At 45.4% G+C, this 22,909-nt stretch overlaps 1 protein-coding gene across 20 annotated transcripts in view; it reads right to left on the bottom strand.

The window, feature by feature from the left end:
- The window catches only part of LOC122900399 (myomegalin-like), a 179,894-nt gene that overhangs the window by 20,973 nt on the left and 136,012 nt on the right, over nt 1-22,909 (bottom strand). For 9 of the 20 annotated variants that reach the window (XM_044239034.1, XM_044239033.1, XM_044239045.1 and 6 more), the window contains 10 exons: nt 17,201-17,433; nt 13,587-14,022; nt 12,527-12,719; nt 8,572-8,688; nt 7,447-7,954; nt 5,637-5,872; nt 4,565-4,616; nt 3,261-3,484; nt 2,495-2,647; nt 369-554 (listed from right to left, as the gene is read on the bottom strand). In XM_044239034.1, coding sequence (XP_044094969.1) covers nt 369-554; nt 2,495-2,647; nt 3,261-3,484; nt 4,565-4,616; nt 5,637-5,872; nt 7,447-7,954; nt 8,572-8,688; nt 12,527-12,719; nt 13,587-14,022; nt 17,201-17,433 — 2,338 coding nt within the window. Of the gene's footprint in view, nt 1-368; nt 555-2,494; nt 2,648-3,260; nt 3,485-4,564; nt 4,617-5,636; nt 5,873-7,446; nt 7,955-8,571; nt 8,689-12,526; nt 12,720-13,586; nt 14,023-17,200; nt 17,434-21,108; nt 22,728-22,909 lie in introns of those variants that run through there. The other 11 variants (XM_044239040.1, XM_044239046.1, XM_044239047.1 and 8 more) reach the window with 4 other exon arrangements.

Genomic DNA, 22,909 nt, shown 5'->3' with positions numbered 1-22,909 from the left:
TCTCGCCTATATAGGTAAGGCACAAAAGCTCTCACCCGTGCCCTGCCTGCCGACATGTCACCGCTGTGTCAGGCTTTCAGCACACTTGGTGGTACCCCACACTGGCAGCAGCAGTGGGACAGGAGCAGGTTTAGGGCCTGACGCAACGATGAGACACACACACACACACACACACACACACACCCCAGAAAGACAACAGTAAAGGTATTTCCCAAAAAAAGCAAGCAGGGCCACCCGCCAGTCCCCTGCTGGCAACGTGCACACCTTAGGCCGTTTTTCAAAACTCCGCCACCAAGCCAAAGCCATGCAGGGCCACATGGGGCAGGGCAGCCTGGCCCAAGCACATGAAGGCCACAGGAAGTGCTCACTTTCTCCCAGTTGTTTCTGCAGCATCTGCAGCTCCTGCTGAGCCTCTGCCAAGGAGACCACGGGGGTCTCACAGCAGCCAAGGAGGGGAGGGCCAGTGGGGCTGAAAGGCAGGAAGCTGGGTGCTGCTGAGGGCAGTGATGCCTGGGGAAGGCTAACCAGCGTGGGTATGGAGGGAAAGTGAAGGCCTAGAAACACAGAGTTGAGAAGAAAGGAGACACGTCATTAGAAAGAAAGGAATGGGGAAAAGATGAAAATGAAATTATGTCTTGCCCTGATGTCTCCTTTGGGGGAGGCTATCATTCAGCATGGTGACAGCCAACAAGGTGAAGGGCCAGGGTTGCCACCCAAAAGCCGGGCTTAGTGGACCCCTCCTCCTTCTTCCTTGCCGGGGACTTCTGGCATACATACTCTATGCTCATCTTGGAAACAACCGGCTAAAGCAGGCAAGGTGGCATAGCTGTATCCCAGGCAGCTATGATAGCCTCTCCCAGCTGTCCCAGGCACGGAAGGGTCAGGACGTCCGCACGTTAATGCTCCCAATCACCCCTGGGTGTGAGTGGGTCCTTGCCCCTGTGGCAAGACTCCCTACACCTGGAACTCCTCTGAGAGTATAAGGGCTCACTCTGAGGAGGGCAGAAGCGGGCTAGGACTGTGGGGAAATGTGCATTCCTCATGCGTGTCATTCAAGTCTCAGGGACACAAACCTGAGAATCTCAAATCAACGCATTCATTCACCAAAAGAAAAATCAAGGTCTTGGTAAAGTGACTCAGACACAATAGCTTGCATGCCGGTCCGGGCATCCAAATCACTTAGGAAAAATTCTTAAGGTGTTCAGTTGCTTCAGGCTCTGTTCTAAGTCATAAACTTTGGGAGGAGGGCTTGGAAACTTGCATTTAAAGTAGATCTCCACAGATGACCATGATGTAGCCAATCTATGGACAAGTCTTTAGGGACCCTGGGACATTCTGATGTCTGAATCTATCTTCTCTTTTCTAAAAACAGTTATATGGCAGGAAGCCTGTGGAGGGAGCAGAAACCAAGACTGGTCTGTAAAGAATGCTGGCCGTGGAAAACAACGAGTACTCTAATCACATCCATCGCCCCAGGATGCTGATACACTGTCAGAGAAAAACTGTGAGGACCCCCACATTGCCCAGTGACACAGGTCAGGCATCCTTCAGGCAGGCGTTCTGATATTAAAACCCCTGGCCTTCTGCTCCGTTTGACCCCAGAGCATTTGCACAGATGTCTACAGCGCTAGGCACACAGCTATTCCCCATGACTTCCTGGGCCAGCTGCTGCCTACTCTGGCCCAGAAACTTCGAGTCCCAGCTCAGAAAGGATCAGAAACATCCCCTTCTTAAGATTTTGGCTGATGGGATCTCAGGAGAAATGGGAGCCACAGAAGGACAGCACTGTGCCTTTTGCGGGCACCATAAGACAAACCACACTGAGGGCAGCCAGCCGGTTGTGGCAAGAGGTAGTAGGCAGGGAGAAGGCTTGCCTTCTTCTTGCCATCGCTGGTGTGGGGCTCTAACTGAACAACACACTCCTGGCAATTAGGTTGGGGCAGGTAAATGAAATGTACCCCTCCAACTGGTTGCAGGACAGGCACTACATACATATCAAGGGCTGCCCAGCTGCTCATAAATCCATGAATGAATGACGATGTAATGTGAACAGAATCTTGCATGATCCTGAAGCATCCCGAGTTGTTGCAGAGGCTTGCCCTGAAGATAAATGGGTAATGCTTCCAGGCTAGCCATGAAGTGACTTTCTTTTTGTTCTGTGGTGACTATAATCATGGGAGAGACCTCTTTTGCCTCTTTGCTCCCCAGAGTGAAATGAAAGAAAGAAATGAAAATGTTTACTTTAAGAGGATTCGCTGACTACTGGTCAAAATTGGTATTCTGATCAAAGTCAACTGCAGATCTCTGATTTGCCTAAAATATTTAGAGCCAAGAAAATGCAGACACAATTGGTGGACTAGGAAGGCCTCTTGATTTCATCTAGGATCTGATGCCTAGAAGCCTCTGACAGTGGAAACATTCGTCCCTGAAGAAAAGTCAAACAGGCTGCTGAGGGAGAGGAGACAGCCCTCCCGCTGTGTTGGCTGTCGCATACCTGGATGGGCCTGGCTGGCCTCCTGGGGGGGGCTCTGGGGAGCTGGCAAGCTGATGGGGTTGCTGCTGGGTTCGGCCTTAACCCCCCGAGGTGCACTGGTTGCTGATGGCTTAGAAGACAGTACAGCAGAATGACTCGAATGATGGATGGAATCTACAAAACCCATGAATGAAAGAAAATGTTTGATGGTAGACAAAGAATTGGAATCTGGCCTTCTATTGAGCTAGGGGTACCTGGGCAGAACCTGTCTTTCTGGGAAAGCACCAAGCACAAACACTGTGAGCCGTGTTCATTTCCTTGCTTGCAGATAGCTTCTTGAGGGAGGCAAACCACCTTAGAGGGGAGAGTGGAGTCCAGACCCAGAAACCATGAAAATGGCATTTCCAAATGTACCAGGTGGGAGCGACAGCATCCGTGACTGCTGACAGATACCCAGGGGACACTAGTTCAGTACATGCAGTGAGCAAGACCTCTGCAGGAGGGAGATGATGTCCCATTTGAAGAAGGAAGTCAGACAGACAGTCTGTGCTCATGAGATAATGGGGAAGAGCCTGCCTGGGTGTTCTCACTCTTCCCACTGTGCTTCCCCTTGGGTCTACCAGCTTGCAAATCCAGTGGAGACCTTGAAACAACCCCTGGAGTCAGGAGCAGAGCAAAGATCCTGAGGCACTGGGGCCTGTACTTGGTGCTTGGTCCCAGGGCCACGTTCAGCCTGACACACACCAGGGAGGATCTGCAAGGCCTGGCAAGAGAAACAGGAGGTTACCTGAGTGACCACGCAGAGCCTTCTTCTCTTCGAAGTGTGTGTACTCGCTGGCTACATCCATGTCAGAGCTGGCTTCCAGCTCATCGGACAGGAAGGAGGATCTGCTGGGAGAACGCTGGGAATCCGACAAGTCGTGGCTGCTGGAGGGCGTGAGGGACCGGGCGTCCAGCTTGGCTTGCAGGACCTCGATCACTTTCTCCTTCTCCTGCAGTTCTCTGCTGAGCCTAGTGGGGTGGAAGGAGACAATAGGTGAAGCCAAGGGCACTGGCCCAACTTGTCCTGACCAAGGCACACGGGAAAAGCCACCAAAGTCAAGGGAACCATTCCTGTGAAGAACCATCAAAATAACCTATCACTGATTAGGGGCGGAGAGTAAGTGGGGTGCAGTGGGAGAAAGAGGGCAATCACCATCCAGGGCACTGGCCACGGGAGACGCTGGGAACTAGCAGAGACTCAGCCATCCCTGTAAGGCACAGCTGCTCCAAGTGCAGCCCCAAGAACTGCTGGTTACCAGTCTCCAAGAAAGTAAGTACAGTAACTGAAGGTAAGTGGTGACACACACACAGCAGTCTGGCATTGCCCTTGACAACCAAGAGCAGGATGCGTGGAATCATGTGGATGATTGAGGTACAGCCCAGGTATGTGTCTGGGATGGATTAGCAATGAAAACAAAACCAAAATGCTTTGCTCTTCACCGCAGGGACTTGGAGCAGCACCACGTGGTCTAAAGCAGGCTTCTGACAGAGAGGGGCTTAGACTAGAGGTTACAGCTACGGATTTTGAGCCCATATTTTACTGTACATGGTAAGATTCTCTGCAGTGACTCATTGAAAACTGGTTCCTGAAAGACCATAGCCTCCCAGGAGTCTGCAACACCCAGGCCTTTCCCCCACCTCCCCACCCCCGAGGAACTACATTATGGTTCTTCAATTCTTTTTCCCCGCCGGGGGAACTGGACAACTACCAAATGAGCTGCCAACGTAGCTTAGGGTAAGCCAACTCAGCAGCACAGCCTCATCTTTAAACACCCAGGAAGAAAGCAGAGGAGAGCCTTGGGGGTGCCAAGGACCCCTGGAATCCGGTTAGTTTACTGTCAGATCAGACTGAGTCTAGGTTACCAAGCCTGGAGCATAATTACACAATAGAAATCAACAGAATTATAGCAAAAGAGAGGCTAAAGTGTCTCATGAATAAATGAACATGTTATAATCAGCATTTCCCTGCCCCAATTTGTAAAGTTACAGTCACCCTGGACTCCTTGGGCCTTGTTCCTGATTCCTTTATCAGATCCTATTTCAAGTTACCTGAGGGCCAGCGGTTCAAGTCCAGCTTGATCTTTCTCACTTTTATGATCCTCTGTAAGCCAAATTTAGAAAAACATGGTAAGAAATTAAATAGATTCCACTTCCTACATTATGAATGCAAGCATCTGTGGGTACAGAATGGTGATTCCTCTGTGTATGTCCAAGACATGTAGGAGAATTACTTGGGGAGGTTGCAGATTGTATCCTCAGAGGGTAGACCTGTGGGCTCTCTTGAACTCACCAGGCAGACCTCCCCTGACCTTGTGATCAGCCTCAGGACTTCCTCTACCCTAAATAAATGCAAAGAAGTTTGAATCAAACTTGCTCAGCTTCTCTCTGGAATATTCCACCTTCCAAGCCTGTCACAGACTCACTCCCAGATGCATGCTCTGTGTCCCATCACAGCATTCATGGAGAGCCCACTCTTGCTCTAAGAGATGACAAACCATCCTGTCTCACCTCTGCACCTGCCACCAGTGTGTGAGATGGTTGGCCCCCAAGACTGATGCCACTATCTCTTGGTACTCTCAGGAAATGTCTTCTAAGTAAAGAACTCAATAATAACCATATTCTTAGCCCTTGTATTATGACATTCAGTGCCCAAACTACGTCCAAAGGGCAGGATGCTTTAACTATACTGGAATTATATTTAGGTATGACACCATGTGATAAACAAAGAGACAGTGAAAGGCTAAACTATGGCCAAAGCAAATTAATGACAGCATCCAGGCTACCACTGGGGTCTTGCAATTCTCAGGTCAGGTTCTTTTCACTATGATGACATCCTCCGATCTCTTCTCCCTTTCTCCCCCTTAGCACTGGATGGACACAGCCTGCTTCCCTAAAGGTCACTTGCCATGAGTGCTCCAGTTTCTGCCATTGCAATCATGACCTCCAAATCCTGTGTTTCTCCTCAGTGTTCCCCACCAACCAGTCCTGATCCTGTAATGGCCCCAGGAAATGAAATGGAACAGGACCTGGGTTAAAAGACTGTGGTGGAGGTGTGGTGGCCACCTGGGCCTGGGGCTATGGGAGTGACTGAGTGTGTGCCAAAGCCCTGTGGCCAACTTACTGGTGTTGAGTTTGCTGGTAAGCCTCTCTGTCAACTGGCTTCCCTGGGCAAGTTGCTCTCGGAAGCTCTGCCCCAGGTAGTAGTCAATGTCATTGCTCCTAAGAAGGTCCTCAAAAGATTTTACTGTATCTTTCACATGCTGGGTGAGAAGGTAACAGATGCCTCTCCCTTCTCGTATCTTCTGGCGTAGGTACGACAGCTCTCGGGCCTGATCCTGAATCAGGGAATCATATTTCCTAATACACGAGAGAAGAGGAAAAAGTAAGAATGAAAAGGACTGAAAGTGAAATTACGGGCCTTCAGTAGAGATTTCCGTGAGAGCATTTCAAAGGAGCTCCCCAGGCTCGATTCTGGCACAGAAACTAAAGTATATAAGAGTAAATCCCCCTCTGATACATGATGTCAGTTTAGCAATTTAGTGGTTCTTACAGTGTTTTGTGCATGTTAGCCTTATGTCCAGGAGAATCGTAGGTCCTGTGGAGGTAAATATGGTGCCCAATTTTACATTCTTCATGGGACTAGTAGAGTGTAGATTCACAGCTGATACTCAAGAAGCACTAAATGTATTTATTGAGTAGATATTAATAGACACAATAAATAAAAATAAGTTCAGTGACTAGAATTACTTAATCCTGGGACACCTGGCTGTCTGGCTCAGTAAGAAGAGTTCACGACTCTTGATGACGGGGTTGGGAGTTCAAGCCCCACGTTGGGTTGAGACATTATATAAAATAAATAAATACATAAACTTGGGGGGGGGAAGGAATCAATCCTAAGTCTAGATAAGACCTTTCATTTCTATTCTATTCTATTTGGAAGATCATCTCTATTATGGCAGACTGTTTTGCCAAGAAGGCCATTACATTCCTTTTCCACGTTGTTTTGCCAATGTGCCTTTGCTCCTTCTCTCACTGGCAGGTAGAGGCTGTTCTCCACCTCCTTAAATCTGGGCAAGCTCTGTGAGCACTGTGACCGAGGTAATAAGGGAAGCAACACTGTGCTAAGTCCAGGAGTTGCTCTGAACTGTCCTGGCAACTTCTACTTCCGCTCTGTTGGAAGCCAGCTGCCATGCAGAAGTGGAACAACCTAAGACCACTTGAGAGGCCCACCCCAAGAAGAAAAACCCTGGAAGACAAGAAGCCAAGGGGGGAAAGAGAAAAGGCAAGGAGCATCATATCACCAGACACGTGAAGCCATCGGATGGCTGCCCCAGAAGAGACCCCCAAGCAACAGCCACCCTGCTGAGGCCTGTAAATCCACATAAATTATTGTTTGAGGCCACTAAGCTTTTGCATGGTTTGATACTCAGTGCACATAACAAGGACAGATACCCAGTGTCTTCCAACACAAAGTATTATATTCCAACACAAAGTCATACTGAGAGCTTAATATATGTTAGGCAATTTTGATCACTTGTACTAATTCATTTAAACCCAGTAACCACCTGTTGAGATAGGTTCTCTTAGTCTCCTCATTTAATAGGTGAGGAAAGAGACCAGAAAGTCTAAGTAAGTTTAACAGCTAGAAAGTGCCAGAGCTAGGATTCAGATCCAGGCAATCTGACTCCAGTCTTCCTACTACACCACATACCAGTCACTTTACTAATAGATTCCTGAGAGGAAATACCAGAGACCTCGTGTCTCCCAAGCAAGGCCTACTGACCTTTTTTTGGATCTAGGCCTAGCATTGAAATAGGCACTCTTCTGATAGCCTTATTGGGTTCTCTCTTCTACCTGCCTGGGCTAGCCCACCTCCAACACAAACTTAGACATTTTCAATCCTATCAGGGTCCAAAGATTGTCCCCCTTACCCAGGCCAGGAGGCTGATCTCAGTTCCTCTGCCAGCTTCCCTTCTACTCCAGTTTTCGGGAGCTGGGCCTCTAGCTGGGACACTCTCTGGATCAGACTCTCCAGATCCTTTTTAGCCTGAAGCCCCGGGGGGTAGAAAGCCCCAGTGCCATCAGACAGCCACCCCTCATCCTCATCAGTGACACTGTGAGGTGAAGATCCCTCGAGGGTGTCAACGGCCTTCAGCTTTCGAGGTCTCTCCAGACTAGATGAATAATCACTTGTAACCGAGAGAGACCGGACCCGGCTCTTGAGGTTCTGGATGATCTTGTTGGCATTCTGCAGCTGGGCCTTCAGGTCTCTGATGTCCTTCTGCAGGAGAGAGATGTCTTCTGACTTTCCATATGCACGGAACTCCTCCTGCTTCCCTCGAGAGCTCTCCAAGGGCTTCTTCCCTGGGGGGCTAGCCGCTGAGGAGCCCAGGCGCCCCTCCAGGGCTCGTTCCCTGAGGCTGTTGTGTTCCTCACACTCTGAGAAAAGACAAAGACATCTTCCTGAATAAAACTACACGTGCTGCTGAGGCTTGGAGACAGGTCTGGTGCTGGGGATAGGAATCACTAAAGTGAAAGTTGAGGCGGTACTTTATTCAGCCCCATGCTTTAACCAGCATTCAGACATGGCATTTCCACCCACTCAACAGCCCTGCAGGTCAGAAACCAGGTACAGTCACCTCCCACTTCCCTGAGTGTTTTTTCTATTCTCAATTTCAGTTTGGTGGGTGTACCTACAAAGTCCTTCTAGGATGGAAAAACAGATTTTTTAGCTTAGGGTTTACATGTCTCCACAAACTCATCTGGTCTCTTCATTAAAAAGTAAGCCTTAGATGATCACCAGTTGGACAGAACTTTCCTTCTTTTAATCAACAGCAGTATGGTATAAACTAATTAGAGACATTCCCACTCACACTCAGCCTCGTGTTGGACCAGAGTTCTCTGCCAAACTTCCTATGACTCACTGGTCCTGGGTCCCCTTCTGTCTACCATACCCCTTGGCCCTACTCCTCATTAGGTATGGGACTGGCCAGCAGCTACTGAATGGGAAGGCTGAAGCCAGGGAGGTCAGGTGAGCCCTGCCCTTGTGTTCCTACCAGGACTAGTGCTCTCCTCACGCTCAGCTTCATTTTCACTTCGCCCGCAGGTCTCATAGCCCAGATCCTGGAGGTCCACCTGCACCTGCTTGCTGTCCTGCTTCACCAAGGATTCACCTGTTCAGGAAGAGACAGACGGTGTCACAGAGGCTCTCAGAATGTCCCACGTACCCACTCAACCTCAGGGGCACATGCCCTAGCCCTCAAGGGGCAGGGAGTTTACAGCCAAAGTGGAATGGATGCTTCTTTGGACCCAAGTGGGAGAAGAGACCACTCACTCCAAGCAGGACTTCCTTCCACCAGAATGAGCTTCTGTGTGCCACTGCTGATCTCACCTACAACAACTGAGGCTTTGTGGGGACCAGATATCTTTATGTTGGGTATTATATATATTAACAACCCTAGAAGCCCCCATGAAACTAGCAAGTGCTTTATCCACAGAGGCTCAGTAAATATGTAAATGGGGCTGAACTAATTTAGAGTCCTAAAACATCAAATTCCATACAGTTCTATAAAATAGCTACTAGCCCACAGCAAATACCATCCTCAGTGGGGCTCAGAGCCTTCCCGCTGAGATCAGGAACATGACAAGGATGCCCACTCTCACCTCTCTTGTTCAACATAGTATTAGAAGTCCTAGCAACAGCAATCAGACAACAAAGAGAAATAAAAGGTATTCAGTTGGCAAGGAAGAAGTCAAACTTTCTCTCCTTGCAGATGACATGATACTTTATATGGAAAACCCAAAAGACTCCACCCCCAAACTACTAGAACTCATACAGCAATTCAGTCATATGACAGGATACAATGTCAATGTACAGAAATCAGTTGCTTTCTTATACACTAACAATGAAAATACAGAAAGGGAAATTAAAGAATCAATTCCATTTACTATAGCACCAAGAACCATAAGATACCTGGGAATAAATCTAACCAAAGAGGTAAAGGATCTGTACTCGAGGAACTACAGAACACTCACGAAAGGAATCAAAGAAGACACAAAAAGATGGAAGACAATTCCATGCTCATAGATCAGAAAAATAAACATTGCAAAAATGTCTATACTTCCTAGAGCAATCTATACTTTTAATGCCATTCCAATTAAAATTTCACCGGCATTTTTCAAAGAGCTGGAGCAAACAATCCTAAAATTTGTATGGAACCAGAAGAGACGTCAAATTGCTAAGGAAATGTTGAAAAAGAAAAACAAAACTGAGGGCATCATGTTGCCTGATTTCAAGCTTTCCTACAAAGCTGTGATCACCAAGACAGCATGGTACTGGCATAAAAACAGACACATAGACCAGTGGAACAGAGGAGAGAGCCCAGATATGGACCCTCAACTCTATGGTCAGATAATCTTCAACAAAGCAGGAAAAAATATGCAGTAGAAAAAAGACAGTCTCTTCAATAAATGGTGCTGGGAAAATTGGGCAGCTATATGTAGAAGAATGAAACTCAACCATTCTCTTACACCATACACAAAGATAAACTCAAAATGGATGAAAGACCTCCACACGAGGCAGGAATCCATCAGAATCATAGAGGAGAACCTAGGCAGTAACCTCTTCGATATCGGCCACAGCAATTTCTTTCAAGATATGTCTCCAAAGGCAAAGGAAATAAAAGTGAAAATGAATTTTTGGGACTTCATCAAGATCAAAATCTTCTGCACAGCAAAGGAAACAGTAAACAAAACAAAAAGGCGACCCACGGAATGGGAGAATATATTCACAAATAACAGTACAGACAAAAGGCTGATAACCAGGATCTATAAAGAACTTCTCAAGCTCAATACACACAAAACAGATAATCATGTCAAAAAATGGGCAGAAGACATGAACAGACACTTCTCCAATGAAGACATATAAATGGCTAAGAGACACATGAAAAAATGTTCATCATCACTAGCCATCAGGGAGATTGAAATAAAAACCACATTGAGATATCACCTTACACCAATTAGAATGGCCAAAATTAGCAAGACAGGAAACAACATGTGTTGGAGGGGATGTGGAGAAAGGGGAACCCTCTTCCACTGTTGGTGGGAATGCAAGTTGGTGCAGCCACTTTGGAGAACAGTGTGGAGATTCCTTAAGAAATTAAAAATAGAGCTTCCCTATGACCCTGCCATTGCACTACTGGGTATTTTCCCCAAAGATACAGATGTAGTGAAAGGAAGGGCCATCTGTACCCCAATGTTTATAGCAGCAACGGCCACAGTTTCCAAACTGTGGAAAGAACCAAGATGCCCTTCAGTGGACGAATGGATAAGGAAGATGTGGTCCATATCCACTATGGAATATTATGCCTCTATCAGAAAGGATGAATACCCAACTTTTGTAGCAACATGGACAGGGCTGGAAGAGATGATGCTGAGTGAAATAAGTCAAGCAGAGAGAGTCAATTATCATATGGTTTCATTTATTTGTGGAGCATAACAAATAGCATGGAGGACAAGGGGAGTTAGAGAGGAGAGGGGATTTGGGGGAAATTGGAAGGGGAGGTGAACCATGAGAGACTATGGACTCTGAAAAACAATCTGAGGGGTTTGAAGCAGCGAGGGGTGGGAGGTTGGGAGAACCAGGTGGTGGTTATTAGAGAGGGTATGGATTGCATGGAGCACTGGGTGTGGTGCAAAAACAATGAATACTGTTATGCTGAAAATTAATTAATTAATTAATTAATTTTTAAAAACTACATTGTGATACCACCTTACACCAGTTAGAATGGCCAAAACTAACACGACAGTAAATAGTGTGTGTTGGAGAAGATGTGGAGAAAGGGGAACCCTCTTATACTGTTGGTGGGAATACAAGTCAGTGCAGTTGCTTTTGGAAAACAGTGTGGAGATTCCTTAAGAAATTAAAAATAGAGCTTCCCTATGACCCTGCCATTGCACTACTGGGTATTTACCCCAAAGATACAGATGTAGTGAAAAGAAGGGCCATCTGTACCCCAATGTTTATAGCAGCAATGGCCATGGTTGCCAAACTGTGGAAAGAACCAAGATGCCCTTCAATGGACGAATGGATAAGGAAGATGTGGTCCATATCCACTATGGAGTATTATGCCTCCATCAGAAAGGAAGAATGCCTAACTTTTGTATCAACATGGATGGGACTGGAAGAGATTATGCTGCATGAAATAAGTTTAAGCAGAGGGAGTCAATTATCATATGGTTTCATTTATTTGTGGAGCATAAGAAAAACATGGATGACATGGGGAGATGTAGAGGAGAAGGGAGTTGGGGGAAATTGGAGGGGGAGACAAACCATGAGAGACTATGGACTCTGAAAAACAATCTGAGGGTTTTGAAGGGGTGGGCGGAGGGAAGTTGGGTGAGCCTGGTGGTAGGTATTATGGAGGGCATATGTTGCATGGAACACTGGTTGTGGTACATAAACAACGAATTCTGGTACACTGAAAAGAAATTTAAAAAATGAAAAATTAAAAAAAAATCAAAATTAAAATTAAAAAGAGATAGCTACTAGCCACACATGACTACCTCATATTAAATTAATTAAGTAAACAAAATTCTGAAGCTGTACTAGACACATCTCATGTGCTCCATAAGCATTTCAATCACCATAGGAAGTTCTAGGAGAAAGCATGGATTCTAAACCAACGATGATGGTATATTTTTGAAGAATGTGATTTGGGGCCAAGAGGAGGAGAGAAATTATTAGTATATGTTGAGAGATGTAAAGCACTTTGCTGACTATAGCAGAAATCAGCAAACATAGGTGTTAGCCCATTTCTTCCCTATATGCTCACTGCAAACTTGCTTTGTTTTTTATTCTTCTCTGCCAGGTGCGAAAACTGAAGTTAAATAACCATTTCCACAATTCTAGGACCCTGGTCGGGATTAAATTTGTTTTGAGGCTGGGGAAGAAAAGGGAAGTCTACAAAGCACGTAGGCAGCTGTCTTAGTGATGGTGAACCTAAGACTTACTAAGCATGACTCTGTATTTCTCCAGCTGGTTGGCCTGGGCAAAGACCGTGGCTTCTGATATCAGCAGCTTCTCCTGGAGGTCCTGGTAGCGTTGTCTGCACTGGGCCAGCTGGGAGCGCAGGTGCTTGGTGGATCCAGGAAGGCTAAATTCCGATGGAGTCCCGGGGTCTCGGGCCTGGGGCCGGTTATCCAGCTGTGAAAAGAGCCAGCATAGGGACCAGGCAGTAACAGCCCTGGGCAGTCCTGGCCCCTTCCCTTTCTGACCCCCGGTGGACTATATTCATAGGTTTGTTTCAGCATTCCTCAAGCCCTTTGGTAGTAGCTTGCTTTCCAGTTCCAAGCTCCTACAGAGCTAGGATAATGTTTTATTCATCTCTGTATTTTCAGCACAAAGTACAGTGCCACTAGAGTCTACTGAGGGGCTCTCAGTAAAGTTTGGTTCAGCAGTTAAAGAGAGGAGGAGTAGAAACCTCTCCTCATCTATCTTCATGCTCCTGTCCCAGCCTTGTCCTCCACTCCCCCCACCCCGAATCCTCTCTAGTCTCCATTTACTCAATAGTCAGCAAAGTCCCTCCCCTTAGGAGGATCCCAACAGCCCAATCCTGTGGCCCATGAACAGGCACCTAGGATGGGCTGTGAAGAAAATGGCAGTGATAAGGAAGGATATCATTACACACCACTTGTTGGGGCTGCCTTAAGTCCCAAGCATCCCTATATGACATCCTATTGAAATGACCCGTTTTATGCCATCTTTCCCCACCAAGAGCAGACTTAAGGGCAGAGACCGGGTCTTTCTGCCTGCTGCCCAATGCCTAGTGTGCCATCTGGAAAATGAAACATTATTTATGAAAAATTAATTACCCAAGTAATGTTTGTGAGACAATGTTGTAAAAGCTTTTCCAAAGGCTGAATGTGTGAGGAATATTATTACCACTGCTTGGGGGGCAAAGAAGCCCTTCCCTCAGTCCTTCTGACCCATGGAGCAGAACTGTTTTGGGTAAAAACTGTTACCTCCAGGCCTTCTCCACAGGTCTCTATTTCCATCTAAACCCACACTTACTTGGTGGCCATCCACGGCGAGAGCAGCCCCAAGATCAAGACTCTGGGGCCTGGGGCAGGGCCTTATGGTCATGTGCTCCTCCTCCTGGCATTGGGTCTTCTCAGGAGAACAGACCAGCTCTGTGTTCATTCTGTCGATCTCCCGGACCAGGCGTGCAAGGAGCTCTGGGCTAAGCTTACTATTCCCGTCCTTGCTGCTCAGCACAAGCTGTTCTTTGAGGAGACTGATGATGTTGCGGGCATTCTTCAGTTTTCCCTGGAGCTTTCTGAATTCAGCCTGAAGGCTATTCTCATTCAGACCCCCTCTGGCTACCACAGTTTCCACTGCCACCTCGCCCTTCTCCTTGTCTTCCTCGATCTCCCATCCATCAGACATTGCTTCTCCCATCTGCTCTTTCAGCTCTGCATTCTCAAGGCAAAGGCTCAGCATGGTGTTCCTGCAGGAAACACACACACACACACACACACACACACACACACCATGAGGGGGTGGCTCCTCTCTCAGCCTCAGTTCCCGTAGCCCCCATCTCAGCCCAGCAGAGACTCAGAGACACCCAAAAGTAGGAAGCCACCTCAGAGATGGACAAGGGCTCCCTTATTGGATAGACTCAGGAGGAGAGACTCCCGCATTACCACAGCTACTTGGTGGCAACACAGTCCCTAAAAATCTTGCACTCAACACACATGGTCTAGTTGTCTTTACCCTGGTCATCTAGCCTCATGTTCTTTTTTTTTTTTTAAGATTTTATTTATTTGAGATAGAGAGAGAATGAGAGCATAAGTAGTAAGTAGTGGCAGAGGCAGAAGGAGAGGAAGAGGGAAAAGCAGGCTCCCCACTGAGCAGGGAGCTGGATGCTGGACTTGATCCCAGAACCTGGGATCATGGCGCAAGTCAAAAGCAGATGCTGAGCCGACTGAGCTACCCAGGTGCTGGCTCAGCCTCATGTTCTACTTTTCACTGGTCTCCAGAATAAACAACGGTACTTACAGTGTTAAGAAAAAAAAGAATAAGAAAGACCTTTCCTGGGACAAATTTATTATGGGTTCTACAATTCTATTAATTATCATTGGTCAGTTTTCAACCACTCGATGAGAAATTGGGACCTAGGAAAACAAGAAATAAATAATACCAGTCAGAACTACAATCAAATGTACTTCTGTAATTATTTGCTTTATGTCTGGCTCTTTCAATAGATCATCTTCATGAGGTCAGGGACTCGTCCTGTCCTATTCACCCTGTATTCTCAGGGCCTCCACAGTGCATGCCACATAAAACATGCATATGTAGAAGACATAAAATGGATAAACAATTAATTTTCACCAAGACATTCTAGACTCCATCCTTTCTTCACACCGAACCCTTCGCCAGGGTTGGATGGAACTGTTAAAAAAAACAACAATAACATTGCTTTAACAAAGCAATTCATTTAAATAGGCAGTTTGCTTAACCTCTTTGAGCTACAGTCTCCTTTTACATAAAATAAGGATAACTCATACCTAGTAAAGCTACTGGATGCTTAAATGGAATTGCATATATGGTCTAGTCAGTTCAGGGTCTAGAACAGAGGAGTCATTTTATTCTGCTATACCAGCTGCAGACCTGAAAAGTACTAACATCAGAATTCTATGAGGTACTTGTAAAAAAAAACACGACAAAACAACAACAAAAACCCACAACTTTAGAGCTAAGGTCTATGGATCTACATTTTACTTAAGTCCTGCAGGTGATCCGTAAGCACACTATATTGAGAACTGCTGACTAGAAGAGGCATGGGAAACTAGTAATTCACACCTGAAGAATTAGCAGTTGGCTCTCCCCCTAGATTGAGTTTCTTAGACTCCTGAACTGGCTGGCTCAGTCAGGAGAGCATGTGACTCTTGATCTCGAGGTTGTGAGTTCAAGCCCCACGGTGAGCAGAGAGATTACTTAACAACTTATGCTCTCACTTAAGTAGAATTTCACTTCAGTAGAAAGAAATATCATGAGGGCACTTGGGTAACTCAGTCAGTTAAGCATCTGACTCTTGATTTCAGCTCAGGTCATGATCTCAGGGCTGCGAGACTGAGCCTCACATCAGGCTCTGCACCAGGCATAGAGGCTGTTCAAGATTCTCTCTCTCCTCTCCTTCCAATCCTCCACCTCCTTGTGCATACACTCTCACACTTACTCTCTCTAAAAAAAAAAAGAAAGAAAGAAAGAAAGAAAAGGAAAGAAAGAAAGGAAGGAAAAGAGGTGTCTGGGTGGCTCAGTCCCTTAAGTGTCTGCCTTCAGCTCAGGTCATGATCCCAGGGTCCTCAGATCAAGCCCCGCATTGGGCTCCCTGCTCAACAGAGAGACTGTTGTCCCTCCCCCTCTGCCTACTGCTCTATCTACTTGCACTTTCTCTGTATATCTCTATCAAATAAATAAATAAAAATCTTAAAAAAAAGGAAGGAATATCATAATTCAGAGTAAAAGAACCAGCATGAAGGATGATCACAAGAATATTTCCAAGACTGTTCTAAAAAGTATATAGCATAAAAGAAAAGGCTTAGATATTAAAAATTCAGAGGCAGGGGTCTAGCCATGGACTAAAATGCAACTTTGAGCAAACTGCTAGATCATTGTAGAATGGAGTTTCCTTGACTATGAAGTAAGGATTAGGCTAGATGCCAAGGTCCTCTTCAGCACTAATATTATTCTATGACTTGGGGACGTTTAAGTGGCACATAATAGGCAGGGAATCTATAGGGCATGAATTAGAAATTGTACAACCGTACTGCTGTGCTCTAAACAACAGGCCCCACGATTATTATGACCCTCAGGGATGAACGAATGAATGGATTAGTCCTACCTTATCAGTCTGTTCCCCAAGCATCTTCTGAAAAATGCCATGAAAAACAGAGAGGCCAGGAGCACCTGGGTGGCTCAGTCAGCTAAGCGTCTGCCGTAGGCTAAGGTCATGATCCCAGTATGCTGGGATCAAACCCTGTGTCAGGCTCCCTGCTCAGCGGAGAGTCTGCTTCTCCCTCTCCTCCCCATCTGTGCGCTCTCTCTATCTCTGTCTCTCTCTTAAATAAATAAATAATATATTAAAAAAAAATAAAAACCACAGTGGTCAGTCTAACCAATGAATCAGCTATATACCACTTCTGTAAAGTTAACAAAACAGCGGAGATTGTTAAAAGTGCTATTCCATGATTTAGGGATTCATGCCGCTAAGAGAGAGCTGAGTGGAAGCAAAGGGGCCCCAGTATACATCATCTTCCCTCAGGGACTCTTCTGGTTCCACACGCAGCAGTGAAGCATCATGGGTAGTAGGACGTTCTTCAAAATGTTCCAGTCAATGGAAAAGAGCAATACCTGTCATATACCAGGAGATTTTCACTTGTGACTCAATGGCTAATAATGGGCATTATTACACGGAATTAAGACCAGATTTAAATAATCTGAAGGATCACCATTAACCAATACTGAGTTTTCTCCTAAGAATTTGAACCATTAATGCACGGAGCTTGGGATGTGGATCAGGAAGCCCTAAAGCAGCACAAATGCCTTCGTTGCAGCGAGGTGAACTCCTTTGCCTATGGTGACCTCCCGATGGGCAGGCTCTCCTCCTCTGGGTGGTGTCCTACCTGATGTGGGCCACAGAGGAGAATCCTGCTTCCTCAATTTGAGCCTTTAGCTCTTTCAGTTCCCCCTCAGCTCTCCTCTTCTCCTCTAAGTGTTGGTGGATCTCGGCCCTCAGGTGGAGCATTTCCTCCTGAAGACCTCTGTTATTGTCTCCTCCTGCTGAGGAAGGAGGAGGAAGACATACATTTTGGGTCTCCACAGCTGCCAGGCTTTTCTCCAAGGCCACCTTGATGAGCTGAAAGAAAATCATAATTTAAAGAAGTTAGGTCATGAGAGATGATCCAAGAGGAACATCAGATTGCAAAGGCAGCCATTAATGGGAACAAAAAGGCCCTAAAATGAGCTCTCCCTAAGGACTTTCTCAGCCATAAGCACCCTCGAGACTGGTCTGGATGGGGAGGACACGAGACAGCCAGTGTTCGGAACTGCTGCCATGGGCAGGAAGAGCCGCATCCAGATGTGGGTGAGAAAAAAACACAAGTCCATCATAAATAAAAACCCAATGTTATTGTTCATTGAGGTTTACACAGGATCAGAGTGTAGATGCTGATTTCTTCTCTCCCTGGGGAACCAAGTCTCCTGAGAGGCTTCTTACAAGACAGGAAACTTCCTTCATGCCACAATATCCAAGTCCTTGACTATAAAGATCTCAGCTTGAGACACCAGCTCTCAGAGCCTAAGGCCAAGCCTGCACCCCCTGCCCTAAAAAGGAAGACTGAGACAGGAGGCACTCAGCCACAGGTAAAACAGCAGCTTAATTTCACTGGCAGCAGGAGAATCACACCCCATAACTACAGAGAAGTTAAAGTGAGGCCACCTGCCCACTTGTTGCTTATCACTCTTGTGCTGATGCTGACAGGCAAACTCTGTCTACAAATCGAGGCACCTGAGGAGAAAACAAGGTGGAAACAACTTCCCAACACCTTTCTATATTCCATGGATACTCCTGAAGTTACTCTTCAGTGCGTCAACTCAAGCAGATCGTGTAGCTTTTCCTCAAAGAATTGTTTAAAGACTTTCTTATTGTTCATTTTGGGTCCCTCTCTAGTTTCCCCCACACTCTTAAAAGTATAGAAACCAAAACCTGAGTATGACAACCCACTCCGTGTATGACTAAGTATTTTTGTGCAAGGGTTTTTTGTCCATCCATCCAATATTAATCTTAATACATCCCAATGCTATGTTGCTTCTTTCTCCTCTCGGCGACTGCACTTTGGGGTTCTACTTAGCTTCAGGTCTATGTTGACCTCCCAATTTCCCACCTCTGTGCCACAGCTATTTGGGGCTCATGCTGTTTCTTCTATCTGTATTAACAGTGTGGCTTGTACTTGTCGCTGGTAAATTCGTTCTGGCTATCCAGAATCATTTCTCAATGATCAGTCTTCAAAATATTTTATGTGCATCTTCATAAATCAAGTAGTAGCCACTTGATTGGGCATGATTTGTAGAATTAATTACATGCTTTATACCTTAATTCAGGTCACAAATATATAGAACAGAACAGGGTCCGAGCCGCTTAAATGGAACAATGACTGACAGAGCTGCTTGGCCTGGCACAAAGCCACAGACTTCTGCTCGTAATGGAGCTCTGTAAGACCTAGGCTGCATGGGTGGGGTCAGTTCACAGCATGAATTTGCCAGTAGCACAGCCGTTGAGGTTGCAAAGAAAAGAATGAAAAAAGATGCATAGACACAGCTGCTCCTTTCCCAGGGCTTCCTTGGGTTCTGAGCCTGACTTTTGCTTCTCTTGTTCTCCTACTGGGCTCAGTTTGATTGGCCTATCTCCATATGTGCCACCAAGCACTTGGGACAAAATAAAGGGGGACTGGATAAAATGACTTTTGAATATTTAGGACCTCAACCCCTCATTTAAACTATGAGATGTTACCTTTCTATATAAGCCCTTTTTTTTTTTTTTTAAAAGCTTTTTAATTATTAGAATTTAAGTTGGTATTTTTTTCTTAACATTACATTTATATTTTACGGCTTTTTTCTTTTTTTTTTTTTTCCCAATTTATTTATTTTCAGAAAAACAGTATTCATTATTTTTTCACCACACCCAGTGCTCCATGCAAGCTGTGCCCTCTATAATACCCACCACCTGGTACCCCAACCTCCCTATGGACTCTGAAAAACAGTCTGAGGGGTTCTATATAAGCCCTTTTCAACGAACTTAACTAAAATAAACATAGGCAGGGCACCTGGGGGGCGCAGTCAGTTAAGCATCTGCCTTCAGCCTCAGGTCTTGATCTCAGTGTCCTGGGACTGACTCCCACGTTGGGCTTCCTGCTCAGTGAGGAGTCTGCTTCCCCCTCTGCCCCGTCCCTGCTTGTGCTCTCTCTCTCTCAAATAAATAAATAAAACCTTTAAAAAATAAATAAATAAACACTACCATCAGCTTTGAATATGGGCACTTTATTCTTCGCTAAAACCTAAGTGTTCTTTCTCTTTAAAAATAACGACTCACTTTGGGGCTTCTAGATGGTTCAGTCAGTCAAGTGTCTGCCTTCGGCTCAGGTCATGATCCCAGGTTCCTAGGATCGAGCTCCGTGTTGGGCTCCCTGCTCAGCAGGGAGTCTGATTGTCCCTCTCCCCCAACCCCCTGCTTGTGCTCTCTCTCTCTCAAATAAATAAATCTTTAAAAAAATCTCATTTTAATAATATCTTTTTTTCTAAGTGGGCTCCATACCCAGGGAGGAGCACAACATGGGGCCTGAACTCATGACCTGGAGATCAAGACCTCAGCTGAGATCAAGACTGGATGCCCAAGTAACTGACTGAGCCACCCAGGTGCCCCATCTATACCTATCTATTTTAAACTGCCTTCTGAATGCATGTTATCTTTCACTGATTTAAATACACCTAGTTTCTTTAAAAATAAAAAAGAACCACAGAATGTCAATACCAGAAAGGATATGAAGGTACACCTGGTCTAATTTCCCACTTTAAAATTAGAAAATAGAGCTATGATTTGTTTCCCAGCTAATTTGGGTTCTGTGTCAGAGGAAGCTTACTTTAGGCTAATTTATCTTTAAAATTGAAATGTAAATGCATGAAAAATGACTCAGAATCTAGCTTTTTAATCAGTTTTTCTTGCTCATCTATGGAAAGTTGACATATCTATAAATTTTCCCAAATAAAATGCCAGGGCTTTCAGTATGTGTGGTGTTAGTATGAATCCTCTAGGTCTATTGTTTATCATATCTCATACAGAATCCTCCCTACTGGCCAGCTCCTAATTCATTTGTTCTATTGCTTCCATGGTAAAATTAAACCTCTTTTGTGTGTGCTGGGTTTCCTTTTACCCTACAGAAATTCATATGCAAGTCTGATCTCCTGTTTGAATCACGTTGTTTTGTTTTTACCCTATGACATATGTTTCACAATGTAAATCAGTTCTCACACATGTGAAAGGCATTAATGATTTTTTTCAAGTTCTTCACATGACATCTACTGATTTTTTTCTCCTTCATTGCATTTGATACTTGATATCTTTTTTCTGTTGCACACATTCAAATGAAGAAAGTCAATGCTTGATTCATTTCACAGGCATTTCCTAGTTATTTATTAGAGACCTTACATTTGCTTGAGAATGGGATTTTGTGGGAGATACCTGGAGAAAATTACCAAGATAGCCAGACCTGAGACTTTCAGATGTGAATGAGTCTAAAAATAAGGATGAAGCAACTTGTTTTGGCCAAAAGATAGCTCTTGCCTTGGAAGGAACACAATGTGGGATGTGTTTGTTAGGGGAAGTCTGTGTATAACGGAGGTAGGAAGGTAGCTTGGTGTTGAATAAAGTTTACCTTCCAAGGATGTGGCAAAGAGGAACTCAGAGCCTAACTGTAAGAGACTATTTCACCGGAAACCAGCAAACACAGTTTTGAGAATCTGGACACAACAGTTATGGCAAAACAAGCTTTATTTATTTGGCAGCCAGACAGTCACGCCCTCAAACTCCAGAAAAGCTGAAGTGAATTTACAATGATTTCATACACCAAGGTTCCTCCTACCCAAAACTAGACATTGATTTTCAAGGAAAGGTGATGGAAAGAAAATTATGCTTACCCAAGATATTCTCCATCCAGCAGGTATATAAATTTGTCTATCATGAGCCCTATCCAAAGGCTAACAATTTATTAAGTATCTCTGCCAAATAATAGGGTAGCCATTGCAAGGGAAATATACTTGCCCCAATGCAAAATGTTTAGTCCAGGGCTGAACTAAATGTGATCTGGTTATTTGCCCCATGCTAGGCTATAGGAAGGAAGGTTGAGGAAGGAATAATTTTACAAACCAGTTTGCCTACAACTGAGAACTAGAGCGAAGGGCTCACATGACTACTCATAGTTAAGATTGTGTCAATCAGAATCTGGCTGTCTTCACATCTGTGTCTCTTGTTCACTTTTTCTGGAGCTAATCCTGTCCACAGCAACAATAACCACATGACCAGTTGATACCCCAATCTAAGTCTTAGAATGGACATTTGCTTATCTTGCAGATCCCTCTCTTCTCCTCAGAGCCCCTCAGTGACTTTAAGGAGTGGGAAGCACAGGGATCTGTCCAGAGAGGCAATACCGTACATAATTAAAGTCACAAGCATTGGTTAGGAGAAGTTAGAAGAAGATGCTCAAGCAAAAGGAGAAGTGGAATTCATGCAAGAATTTAAGGGAGAAGTAAGGGTCAGGTACAGCTAGAGCAACAAAAAGGAGATCTTGGTAGAAGGGGAAGAAATGGTGTTGAGGGCATGAGGTATCCCAGACAGCCAACTACTCATGTCCTCAAGAGCCAAAGACTATGCCACGTCCAGTGAGATCTGAGGAACGCTCATATAGGTTCTTTTTGTTGGTCTCCTCTTTTTCTTATACAGGAGGTATAGAGGCAGACCTCATTTTCCCAGCAGTTACTCTAATAGCTCCAAGGAAGCTGTCCCTGGAAAAGCCCAGCTACTTCTGCAGAAGGACAGATAACAAATGATCTACTTTCTCCTTAATAACTCAGAGACTCACAGGCACAGTCTATGTAGGAGGTGTGGTTGCTAATGTCACTGGGCAAGGTGGAGACACACAGGAGTGCCAGTGAGTGCACTGGGATCACTGTCAGTGACTTAATCTCTCAGGTCCAAGGCATTCAACTCTTGAGCTGGCAAACTGCTGGTTGTACCTTCAGTGACGGCTGGTATGAACAGTATTTCAGCCCTGGGTACCAAGTTCTGAGTTTGATAGGGGCTTGCTCTTGAAGTGTCACCTGCTGGTCACTGATGTGTCCCAACCTGGGTGGTCTGTCAGGTTATCCAACAGACTTCTCTTTTGTGTAACGAGATTTCACCAAGACAGATCCCTGCTTTGGAAGCATTTCCGATCCCCTTGGAGGTTCTCAGCACTTTCCTGAAGTGGATCTTGGGCCTGCCACCTCCCCCAGCAGCCCTCCGATGAATTCCTGTCTTCTGTGGTGTGTTTCAGATACAAAAACCCAAGAGCAGAACTGTCCATGGTCTTGTTGTAAGTAAACATTCTTCTGAAGCTAGAGCTATAGGTGGTACATAGGGGCAAAGGTGGGAAGGAGGAGCCAGAGATAGAAGGAGAGGGGGAGAAAAGGTGGATTGGAGAGAAAAGTGGAGTGAGGGTAGGGGTTGGCTGGCAACGTGGCTGGGAAGCTCAAGGAGGGCGGAAAGAAGTCTGGGAAGTGGTTTTTATAAAAAGATATCTTCT

This window comes from Neovison vison, chromosome 2, assembly GCF_020171115.1.
Source record: "Neovison vison isolate M4711 chromosome 2, ASM_NN_V1, whole genome shotgun sequence".
Classification (NCBI taxonomy): domain Eukaryota; kingdom Metazoa; phylum Chordata; class Mammalia; order Carnivora; family Mustelidae; genus Neogale; species Neogale vison.
The sequence above is the reverse complement of the archived record's forward strand: the minus strand, read 5'-3'. Positions and strand labels throughout refer to the sequence as shown.